This window comes from Colius striatus, chromosome 2 (assembly GCF_028858725.1).
Source record: "Colius striatus isolate bColStr4 chromosome 2, bColStr4.1.hap1, whole genome shotgun sequence".
Lineage (NCBI taxonomy): Eukaryota > Metazoa > Chordata > Aves > Coliiformes > Coliidae > Colius > Colius striatus.
Genome location: NC_084760.1, coordinates 28,515,490 through 28,528,177, shown reverse-complemented (window position 1 = coordinate 28,528,177; position 12,688 = coordinate 28,515,490). Strand labels below are relative to the sequence as shown.

General features: G+C 35.9%; 1 protein-coding gene across 1 annotated transcript in view; it reads left to right on the top strand.

The window, feature by feature from the left end:
• The window catches only part of EIPR1 (EARP complex and GARP complex interacting protein 1), an 89,177-nt gene that overhangs the window by 38,674 nt on the left and 37,815 nt on the right, over positions 1–12,688 (top strand). Inside the window, exon 4 of the mRNA XM_061989768.1 lies at positions 8,689–8,845. Coding sequence (XP_061845752.1) covers positions 8,689–8,845 — 157 coding nt within the window. The remainder of the gene's footprint in view (positions 1–8,688; positions 8,846–12,688) is intronic.

Below are 12,688 nucleotides of genomic sequence, written 5' to 3'. Positions count from 1 at the left end.
CCCACTGTTATGTTTTCTCTCTTCTTTTCTATTCTATTAAAATACTTCAGGTATATATCTCTAAGGTATCAAACAAGCCATAAGTCCTTGTTGTGACTTACGACATCTAGTCACATGAACTGTCAGAAAGCAAGCATGCCTGTTCGTGCTGCTGAGCAGCTTTTAGTGTTGCAGCCAGGTTCTGCCTGAAGAGCAAAGTTCAGCTCATCAATATAGCAATGGTTGTAGTTCTTCACTTCAGCTGTCCCCATGTGGCAGAGTTCCAGAAATGCAGTCAGTAAATTTTTAGTTCCTTCAAATAGATGTGTATCTGCAGAGCATATCCCCCAGAAGAAGTATAAGCTGGAACGTTGTCTCAAATATCCTCAGGATAACATAAGAAACATTGGACTATAAAAAAAGTGCAATTTATGCCTTCTCCAATTTTTCAGTGTGCTGACTGCCTGCTTTCTGTGAGTTGTCTCCTTTTGTTGTACAACATGATGGGTTTACCTGTCTGTCTATGTCATGCCCCATGCCTTTGCACAATCATTCTGTCTGCAGTACTGTCTGGCATATGAGGTTTTTAAAATCTACTTAGACATCTGTATATACAATGCAAACATGGGAACCTGTTGTCTAGAGACCTAAGCTGTATCTGTGTTGTATTGGTGTGCAGTAAATGTGAACTTATGGTCACCCATGATCTACATTGGTAATGGGAAGGGCTGCTGTTTGTGCAGTGCCTTACAAAGGTTGGAGTAATGAGACAACAGCTAAATATGGAATATGTCCTGTGTATGAATATGTCTGGACTGTTACATGTTACTTATTCTCTCTCTACTGTTTATTTCTACTGTGGCTCCACTTGGAAACATAGATCTGTTAGCACAGCAGCTCACTCTGGATCCTATGTTTCTGCCCTGTTTCCATGCTTATACTTTCCAAAAATCATGGACTGTGTTTTAATAGGCAATAGGCACATCTATGTGATGGAAAGAGAAATTACCCTGCCTACAACTCTTTATTCCTACATATATCTCATCCCATGTATTTCAGAAAAATGTAAAATGAAAGATTACACAGACTTTTAGTACAAAAGATGAAATTCTTAACCCAGAAAAAAGAATGGTAAATTGTTTTCCCCCCTCTCCTTGTCTTGTCTTGCCTGTGAAAGGGCATTTTGTCAAATAGATAGAATATGATTTATATTAATTGACTAAAAAGGATACAAGGTTATTCTGGTTTTTTTAAAGGTGCAAATGTGAATCATTTGGGGTTTATTTCTTCATTTTATTAAACTAGGAAAAGGATGTTTACACTGATTAATAAGGAAGAGTGATAACTCTGTCAATGGAAAGAAGGAGGCTTCTGAACACTAGCTACTTGTTCCTGTCATACCGAGAGCATTAATGGGCACCAGCTGGGCTGTAGCTATAGCAGCTTCACCACTTCAGCCTTGCACAGCAAGAGCTGCTGTGGCAATGCTGCAGAAGGGCCTCCTGTGCAGATTAGGAAGTATACACTTCAGTTGTTGTTCCCTGGGCAACAGAATAACTGCAGCCAGCTGGCTTTGCACCACCTGAGCTGATCAAAGAGCAAACCCTGTCAGGCACTGATACTTCAGCTCCTCCAGCTTCAGTGTGAATGTCTGCAGGCAGTGATGTAGGAAGCATTGTTATTCGGGTTTCAAGGTTAAACACAGGGGAATGAGGTAGAGTGACAGCAGAAACTAAAATGAAAACATCATTCCTGTAGATACTACCATCTGATGAGTATAGATATTGATTCTAGAAAATTAATTTTAAAATACTGAATTGCTAACATACAAAATGTGTTTTGAAATGATTCAAAAAGAGAACAGGAGACTAGAAATAACCAGTTTGAGTTTTGGGAGAAAAAAACCCCAAACAATCAAGGGTGATTTATCGTATGTATTTAGTTAAGAAAGACCATAAAGAATGATTGAACACAAATATTAAAATGCTTTGTGACAGGATGTAATTAGGGAGGACTGAGCAGAGCTGGATTGCATCTGCTTTGGGTGACTGCTATAAGCTTCTGACAGGTCAAGACTGCAGTTGTCTGTCAGAGCACCCTTTAGTGGCATGGTAGGTTTTATTCAGCAAGTGGTGCCAGAGGAATGAAAAGTAGGTGATTGAACAACAGTGAACTGTATTGTTGGCTGATGTGGACCTGGCATCAACTGGGATCAAAATCTACTTGAGTCTGTTGGATATGGAGTGGGAGGGGCAGGTAGTATTTTTTGTATGCCATTTAACTCTCTATTCTTATACTTTTCCCTTTGTATCAAGGCAACATTTTGCTTAAGAAAGGGATTAACTTATTAAAATCCCATTTTAAACTTTATTATCAAATAATAAAGATTATTATTGTTTTTAATCATGTCTCTTTTTTTTCCTGACATCTGTATTTACTACCTGTAAAAGTTACTGCACTTTTGGAGAAATTACTGCAATGGGTGAACTGGTAGCAGGCAGAAGATGGATAAACAATAGTACTTACTGACTTTTACCAAATTCTGGATGTGCCTCAATCTACACCTGAAGGAGGAAGACAAACAGCTCATGCATTTCTGCATGTACTCAGACCTCTTCTTTGCTGGAACTGCAGAGTATTCATTAATAGATGGACTTCTCATGGGGATTTGGGTTTTAAATTTTTTGGTTTATTTCATTTAAATTTTTTTCAGTTTTCCTATTTCATTTACTAACATTTTACTGATGGAAGCATCTCCCATTAAGTTTCAGATCTGAGGTTTTTTTGGCTTGGTGTTTTGATGTTTAGGTATGTTTTCTTGGTGGTTTTTTTGTTGTTAAAGCTCAAACCATCAAGGTTTTCAGTAGAATAGCTTCTTTCTCTAACTTCCTGTGCAAAACGTGTTTGGTGAAAGAGCATTTGGTAAAGGGATTCAGTGTAAGAAAACAATTAAATTACTGGGTTCTTCTCAATGGGAAGACTACTTGGAGCTCCAACATAATAAATATGGCTTTTTTTTTTCCTCATACCAAATAGATGTCTGAGTGAGAACACAGTGACAAACTAGACTGCATTTTTCTTGTGCATCTATTCTGATTTATTCTGTTCCTCTAGATATCAATTGGTTTCTTAGTATGTTTACTGCGATTGCATGTTAAGTCCTTTTTAAAGCTGTTACTTGTGAAATAGAATAAACCGTGTCTTTTAAGAAGTCTCTCTAAACAGATTTTTGTGACATAAGATGTTCAATGCAGTTCTTTGTAGTTTTTGAGTCTGTGGTATTTTCTGAATGAGTCTTTATAATAATTCTGACTGACTTAAAATTTTAGTTTTTTTCTAAATCTGGAGATGTGACAGAGCTTGCTTCTTTCATTATGTAAGCCTTCATCTGTAAGAATTGCTGAAGCAAAATCAAGGGTTGTGTGAAGTGCATTGAAAATCCTATATAGCTTGAAGATCTGCAAATTCATAAAAATTGTAATTTTTCACAAGGACGGGAATGACTTTCAGTGTCCTGAGCATGTGTATTGCATCTGTAATCAGCAATCTATGTTCTTACATTCACCTTTTCCTTTTTTTGCAGTTAGCCCTAAAAGAATTTTCCACTGGCTGCTGTGTTCCAGCAGCAGTGCAGTCAAATGATCTGATGTGTGAGATATAACTCTATAAAAGGAGTAACAAGGACTTGTAGTTAATGTGACATACATATTTCTTTCAAACTCTCATTAATAACTTCCTGTTATGTTTTCCTTTCAGGCAGATTTAAAAAAAAAAAAAGTTCCCCCCCCAGCTTATTTTTTTCTCAGAGGCTGACTTTAAGTTGGAGCAACCTCCAAGTATAGCAGCCTTTGGAGAAAGATAAATGAGATGCTTCACCTGTCTACAACATTTACTTCTTTTATTCTGTGTTTGAAAGCTGAAAATTGTCATGGAAATAACCCTCATCGAGAAGGTCTGAGTGCTGCAGTGAAAATTGGTATCGATTTGACCAAGTTATGACCCTTTACAAATTGCACACTCTGCATGCAGTGAGTTTTCTCACTTGCTCGACTTGTAAAGTAGGCATCTAAAGACAACTTCCTGCTCCATGCCCGTGGTTGTCTCTATTAAGTTGCAACTGAACTCATCAGAGTTTTCTGTGGTTGGTTACTGCACTCTCATTGCTGTCAGCATTGTGTGTAGTTGCTTCCTAACTCGGCACAGTCAAAATGTGAGATATTTGTATATTCCTTGAATTCTGGTTTGCTTGTTTGTAAGCCCGGGTAATTTAACACAACCAAGTAGATGAAACGGCGTACAGTCACTCTAGCAGATGGTATACTCTGCCCAGGAGATAGTATTCGTGAACTTGGGGAAACAATGCTGAACAGGGGGTTGTTGCAATTGGAATAGTAGATGTAGCTCCATCCTTTGCTATATTTAAGCAAAAGGTATATTGAACATGCACATTGAATTAAAGAAGGAATTTCTCTTGAATGAGAAGGAACAAATGTGACACAAAATAACAGTACGTGGCCTCATTCCTGCATTGTTTTATGTGAACAATGCTTTAGGAATACAGTGGGACTCCCCTCTGCCAACTTGTTCTCCCTGAAACAAACTTTTATGTTCTCAAGATACATATGCTCAATGATAATAATACAATAGAAACTGGCTTAACCTTACCTATTCTCTTTTGCATTGGTGCTGTGACAAAAATTCTGGTTTCACTATGAGGTAAGGATGGAAAAGCGGTTTCCAAATGTGTGAATAGATTTAACGAAGGCATAGAAGCCTTCCTTGGTCTCTTAACATTCTGAAGTAATAATACGAGAGGTGGTGGATAAAAACACTGTCATTTTGTATGTATATGTGCAGTAGGGTGATGTGAAGATAGTAAAAGGAAGGAAAATCTGGAGTTTTTGTTTGCCTGTAAGTATTCTAGGTAGGCAACTATGATGAAATTACTTGGTAATACTGTATTTTTCAATTTTAATATGATCACTTGGGAAATAAGGCTATATGGGTAATTCCACAAATGCTGCTAGTGAGCTTGTCATACAGCCATAAGCAGCTTGTTGTATGATTTGGTTTTCTATGCCCTGAGAGTTACCTTGTGTATATGGATTCCTGTAGTTTTGTTGCTAGTGGTTGGTAGATTTAAGAGGAATCATGACCTGCAATAAAGTTCCATTTCGTATGTCGTAATGGTGTGACACTTTAACTCAGCACTAGCATATGCCCCCCTCTTTTACCGGGGAGAAAAATACATGTTTAAGGAAGTTCCTTATATAAAGGGAAATTAAGCCTTCCTTAAGGCCAGCCATATCAAAAATTACTTCTGGGGGATGCCATGGCAATTCCATTTGATTTCACACACAGGGAATTAGTAAAGTGTCAGAATTGTAGATAAGTGTATAAAAAGTGCAAGGACAAATTCACAGTGCTCTCTGAATATACTTTCTGCTCTACAGGTTTTAGCCATGTATCTAATTTTAGAATTTGTCCAAAGTTTAAAATCAGAATTTGAAGATTTGGTATGCAGATACAGTTTTTCATGATGGATGGTCATTCAGCATCTGGAAGATAGTCTGTTGTTTCTCCATGAATGTCTTCAAACCCAACTGCAAGCAGAGGATAATGCCTGTGCTGAGTATTGAGGAGTTTGTGTATGTTGACTTTCAGTGTTGTCCCTTTCTGACTCATGGTGCATTTTATCCCTCAGCAATAGTCCCGATGAAGTGAAACAGGCATGGAATAGCATAAAATTATGCATGTGTAGTTCTGGACCAACCTTCAGACCTTCCTACTGTTACTAGTTCTTTAAAGGCATATCTGTTATGTTATAGGAGGTAGTGGGGCTAAAGAACTTATTTTATGTGTATTCAATGGTAATATGAGAAGAAACTTAGTAAATGTGAAAATATAATCAATGTAGTCGTGAGAAGGAAGCTATTTTTTTTCCATTTGTAGTGAAAAGAAGTGACAACTACCTCAGCCTTTCTTAAAGTTAATTAAAAACAGGGGTTTTTTGTAATTCTAATTCTGTAAATATGGACAGAAGAAAATAACAGCCAATTCTGCTGTTTGAGAAAGAATAAATGACAGCTCTTGGGATTGCTAATAAGCTTGCTATGTATCCTTAATTTTAGAGTTGTATTTTAAAGGTAAGAGCACAAAACTTAGAGGTTTTTTATGATAAAAAAAAAAATATTAAAAAAACCCAGTTGCCTAACACACTACGTTATGACAGCTATTAACACAGAAGTCTATTGTGGTCAAGTTACATTTCAAAAAGATAAGCTTCCCTTGCATTCTGGAAGATCAAATGCCATCTAATACACATCATATCATCGGAGCAGCTGAACAGCTCTCCAGAGAGGACACTATATGCTGGGCTTCAAGGAATACCACAGATAAGTCTGCAAAATGTGGAAATCTGATAAACTTGTTTTCACTGGTCAACTAGATCTTTACTGCCTGAAGTATCAACGTACATTTCAGTCTTGCTCCTTAGCAGCATCTGTAGTAAGAATTTGAAAACAAATACTGAAATCCATGTAAAATTTCTGTGCACATTAACAATTCATACACAGTTCACAGCATTGGTGTCTTTTGATGTATTCAAAACACCGAAGTGTTACAAGAGCCTGGGTCACATCAAGTTTTAGGAGAGTATTTTTTTTTTTTCAAGTAGGTATATATATTTTTTTTTTCCTTTATCATCCCTCAGTCTTCAAACTCATTTTTATTTAGTTGTTTTAGCATTTTCAATCTTAGAAAGAAACTGAACCTTATTTTAAAAGTTATTTGTAGGGACATACCACCACAATTAAACCTGGAACATTTTGAAAGATGTTAAATTGTCATTTTGAGGCTGTCTTAAGACTTAGAGTGCTGTGCTGAGAGGAAAGATGGCTTGAGAAACATGTAGTTTGTTCTTAGTGATTTGCTTTTGTGGTCTCTGTAGATCATCATGGCAGTGGAAGAGCTAATGCTTCATATGCATGGCACAAACTTTTCAGTAATTACAAATGGTTAGAAACTTCTCTGTGGTGTTTTCTAATACTCTGTCACATACTGAGTATTGAGGTAAAACATTTGATAAATCTCACCACCTTCAACTATACTGGACTTTTGGTTTTAGGTTATTTATTATTTATATGGCATATAATGAATGCTATGTGTTGATGTGCCCTTTGTTAAAGAGAGACAGGGACATGCTGCTTCTTCCTTCTCTTTGTTCGGTGGCACATAGATTCAGAGTAAAGGATTTGCCTTAAATCATTTGGAAGTAGCTGTTCAATTAGCATGCACTACAATTAGTTAAAGTTGAATTTTAAGAGTTAATAAATAAGAGATTATCCATCATCTTTACATATTGTCTTCTGATGCAGTATTCAAATTGTGTATGTCAAATTACTGTAGAACAGTTATATGCATCATACATATATTTAGTATACAATGCTTGTATGTTCTGAATTCTATGCTTGAAACGTCACAGAAGTGACGTTTTACTGATCTGACTTAACTACTTATGGTTTTTATTTCATAATGACTATTTTTAAACACAGTTGCTTTCTTGCATTATGGGCTTATTTACTACATATCAATTGGGTTTTTATACTATTCTGTCTTGTTTTGGTGTCTTTTTTGCATGTAGAAGATCCATATGGGCAGCCTTTATAATAGAGACCTTTTTTTTTTTTAATGCACTTTTAAGGCCTTTTTCACAGTCACCATCCTCCTTGTAAACACTCTTACGACAATTGTTCCTGTTTTCCTTTCCACTGATGTAAGTTAGTCATGTCTGCTCATGGCTCTGTGATCAACCATTCTGCATGAAAATCAGCTACAATGTACTTGGAGACAGAACTCAGAGAGACATGCAAAATGACCTCAGAATAGAAAACGGGTCATTCATTGCTGCTTATCCTCTGGACTTCTTGTTTAACGCATCCTCCAGCAGGGAGTCATATTCCCTGCTTTTGCTTAACATAGCTGTAGTGGGTTTCTTTTACTGAATACTGATGTATTCATCTGTGAAACCTGGACCAGTGGCTGGAACCACATGAACATACACAGTGCTGCTCTGGTCTCCTCCCATTCTACACTGCTACAAATTGCTATATTGGTCATGGGCAGTGCCATATGTGTATAGGCCATATGGTATTTTCTCATCAATCTACAGTTGGCTTGTTCAATAAACATTGTAATATTTTGCTATATACATGTAAATTCAGTCTTTTAGAAGCTGTTTTTGTTTACTAGAATTAGAGAAGTGTATGTACATGGAAAACTTAATTTTGCAGTAAACTTGCAAACAAATTCAACTGAAGATAGCCCATAAAAGAAACGTTAAATTGATGTTGAAGTCCTTCTTGTTTAACTTGTAGGTCATTTCCATAAACATCAATATGAGGAATGAAGCTTGGAAAACTTGTGTCCCAAAGAGTTATGATATCATGAGCACTTGAGTTTTGACTTTAAACTGGTAAAGGGGCATTAAATGTGTGCTAAATATGAGTTTTGTAGCAATTTGACTGGTAACTTGAGGTCTATGTCTGTATCCACATTCTACTTGCTTTGAATTCATCTTGGTATTGTACTTTTAAGTATTTTAAACAGCAGATGTACATTGCTTTTATAGATTTGTGTAGATATTGATGCATTGCATATAAAATACATCTCCAGTACAATGATCTGTTGACATTATTCTCTGTTCCTTAGCTTCAGACTGTAAAGTCATGACATGTGCTGCTGTTTGGAGGATGCCAAAGGAATTGGAATCAGGCAGTCATGAATCCCCTGATGATTCATCAAGCAACACTCAAACCCTGGAGCTACTCTGTCACCTTGACAACACAGCCCATGGCAATATGGCCTGGTAGGATTCTGCATATTTTGTACTCTTAGAAAAAGCCTAAAGAATAGACCTGTGTTGTTAGTTTTGTGCAGATTTATGTTATAGAAGCTATGCTATATACTTGAAAACAATTCCATCCTTTTTAAGAAAATGGTACAAATTGGATTTTTAGTCCCAGATGTTTCATAGATTAAAAACATTTATTATAGTCCTGCAAACGCATATGGAGTAACAGCCTGTGTGCTGTTTTAATGTGTTTCTCCCCACCTGCCCTCATCTAAAACCTTTGTTCCACAAAGGCATAATACTTAGCATTTCAATCTTTTTATGGAATATAGAACCTTTGTTACACTTCAATCTCTGTTTTTCAGTCCTCACTCAACTGATTTGGTGTTAAGTGAAAGTAATTTATTGTTTGGTTAAGAATTCATTATGTTATATGTTGCCTGTTTAACTACTCTGTTCTGTTGCCTAAGACAAGGAGAGCTATACTGCAGAGGGTATTACAGAGAATTAAGGAAGCTAAGTTTGTTCATGGTGTATTTTCAAGTTCTTTGCTTTATGGGTATGTCTATGACACGCTTCCATTGCAGCACAGATGCAACACAAACAAGGGTAAAATACGGACTGAGTGTATTAACTGCAATGTTGTTTGACATAGTTTCGGGATCACTTGACCATCTTCCACTGACAGGCAAATGTGAAACCTTAAGAATATGGTTTGCTGTAGTCACAGGAACATCTCTTTGTCAGAAAGAATGGAGTACTAGGTGATCAGGCAAGTTGTACAGCCCTTTTCATGATTTGTCAGAATTTTAAGAAAAAAATGTGGCATAACACAGTAGACTTTTGTAAATGAAATGTGACAACTCTGAACTGAAACCAAACAAGGACAATGCAACATTTATATTGGATATTGTTTTAGCTGTCCTATATGACATTAGAAAGGGCCTCTTTGGTTTCTGAATTCAGACACTTGCTGTGTAAGGTATCCATCATAATCTCATTGTACTTCAGTATATTCTAGTAGGAGTAATTTCAAATTACATCAAAAGCGAACAATATCTAAAATTATTCTCAGTTCATTTCTAAAATCTGTCTGCCCAAAAATTTCTATTCATGAGCTAGCTAGTAAAAAAAAAAAACTTTAGAAGTGATAGTTAATTCATTTGATTTTTAATTATGTTATACATTGTACAATAATTTTTTTCTAGCCCCTGGTTTCTAGTTTGAATCTGTTAGGTTAAATTTCCACTTGGAAAAAAAATGTAATGGAAGATAATATTTATTAGGTAATTCTCAGATAAGATTGGACTTGATGTATTCCAAAGTGAAATGTCTGGGCTACTTTTTCCAAAATCTTGGCTTCCTGAATGTTATTTTTTTTTTTTTTTTTTATGGTGGTATCTTAAGTCTTTGCTACTCATTTTCATATGAATACTTCTCATTATTATTCTTTGATTGTATTAAACAATTCCCTTTTTATTGTTGAAATCTTTTGGTAATTAGTTTCCAGTATAATGGGGAATATTCTTTTTTGTTTTAATCTTCACTTTTTACCACTTAAGAAACAAAAAGTACAAATCTTAATTTTCTATAATGTTTCTATCTGATGATGGGATGGCAAAACTCTGTATGGTAGCCTGATCACCAGAAGAGGAACAGGGAGCATATCACTGCTTTATATCAGGATGTGGATTTATGTGAATGCCAAAAATCAATTTACTGTCTCCTGGTGTCTGTTCAGTACTAATGCTCACAAATATCTGCTACCATCTGATACCTATTATCTATCTATGTGGGTATATACATAAAGACTTAAAACTGCCCTGAAAAGGTATTAATGGAATACTTGGGCTTTGTACCCCTGTTATCTCAGGCAAGCACAGGTGAGTCAGAGGATCTTGTTCTGCAGCAGACTTTCCTATTCCTCCCTCAGTCATCATGGAAACAGCTCACATAAATGAGTAAAATAAACATTTTGTGCCAAAGGTGTCACTTTACAGGCCACATCCCACTGATTGGCATGTTGACTATGAACAGCAAATATTCTTTTCTATTACACATTTCAGATGTTTAGAAAAACGTGAAAATGTTTTAAATACTTAAGATACTATTGTTATTAGAACCAACCGTAAATCAGAAAAGCAATTTTCCTTTATGCAAAATGTAAATGCTTTTCAAACTTCAATGCAAGACCAGCATTATGGTGTACACAACAGACTTCTGGGATCAATGGTGGTCTGGCATCATACACTCACAGTAAGAAGGGCACTGCTTATTCTGACTCTGTCGTTTGCTTTGCCATTGGAGCGTACTCCTGTTCCTCTTACTTACAGGCTGAACACTAAACCCAGGGGTCTGTTGTGGCCATATGCAGTCTAAGGAGACTCTTTAATCCACAGAGTGCAGTAATGCAATGTACCAAAACAGCTACCCTTGTTAAGGGTGGAAAAATTTGTAAGTCATGACAGCATTTGCAGTTATACATTTTAGATTTGATAAAGATATAATTTCTTGAAATTAGTTTTGAAAATGTTTCATACAAATGCATGCTTAAAAAAAGAAGTTAAATTAGAAACTGGGCTTTTATCTGAGCAGGAAGGAATGCTGTAGTTAACTCTAGAGTTCAGAGATACAGGGTGAAATGTTGATTTCAGCCTTTGTGGCACCTAGTGTGAACTGTGATTCCAGATAGTAGCTCATGGGAAGGCATTTTTTGTCTGTAATATTTGTAGATCTGATTTGAGTGTAATGAAAAGAAAAAAAGTGAAGCTATCTTGAGAATCAACTGGTTATGTACTCTGACATCTACTGCCTATCTTGGGTTTATTTGCTTGTACTTTTGTAATGTTTTCCATGCTTTGCTTTATTCTTTTACTACTTTAAGGTCATTACCTTAAAATTACCTCAAAGATCTTTCAGTTTCTAGTATAATGTACTAGGGAACACAAGATGGGATTTTTTTCTAGGTCTAGTGTGTCAGATACTGGTTTTGCTGACTTGTTTGCAGATGTTAAGAAGAACTTATCCTGTATTTCCTTACCTTTACCTCATCTCCTTTGTGGAATGCTAAAATTTCTCTGAAGTTTCTTATTAAAAAATATCAGGAATATACTTAATACCAGTTCTCTTCTGTTAACCAAGACCAGAAGAGCACTTCCTACAATTCTGTTTTATCTGGATTGCGTGAGCTAACTGTGTTTAAAAAATTAAGCATAACTGTTTGCCATTAGTTACTGAGAGTTTTTACTGCCTTTAACCTTTGAATTTGGAACATATCGGAATTTTTGCTCAAGCTCTTGTATGGTGTAGAGAGAGTTCAGAAAATTAAGCAGATGCTAAAATTAGGCAAACAAGTAGATCTATTAATTGCTCTATTTGGTTCAATGCTAAGACCTTTTTTCATCCAGAACCTACTATTCCTCATGTGAATCAAAAAGTGAAGACTTCAAGTGCAAAATTTGTGAGTGAATTGCTTCCAGCATGAAGAACCCCAGTGATACATGGAGATTTGTGTGGGTTTTTTTGTTTTTTTTTTTTTTTTAAAAAAAGCCCATTCTGTAAACTCATTTTGTGGATAAATGTATGTAGTACACAGTTCCTTATATAGTTAGATTATCTACAGTTATATATATTTATCTTAAAACACTGCATAGAGTAATATAATTGAGAGAACCTGCCATTGGGTATCTTGCAAGAAGCAGTCCAAGGTACAGTCTGGATAGAAGAAGTCAAGGGAACAGTACAGCAATTAATAAGATCTTGATTACTTCTTTGAATGTAACCGTATCTGTTAAAATCCAGAAGACTTAATGTTTTCAAAGTAACCTACTGTTCCATGTCTTCCTCACTTTTCCTACA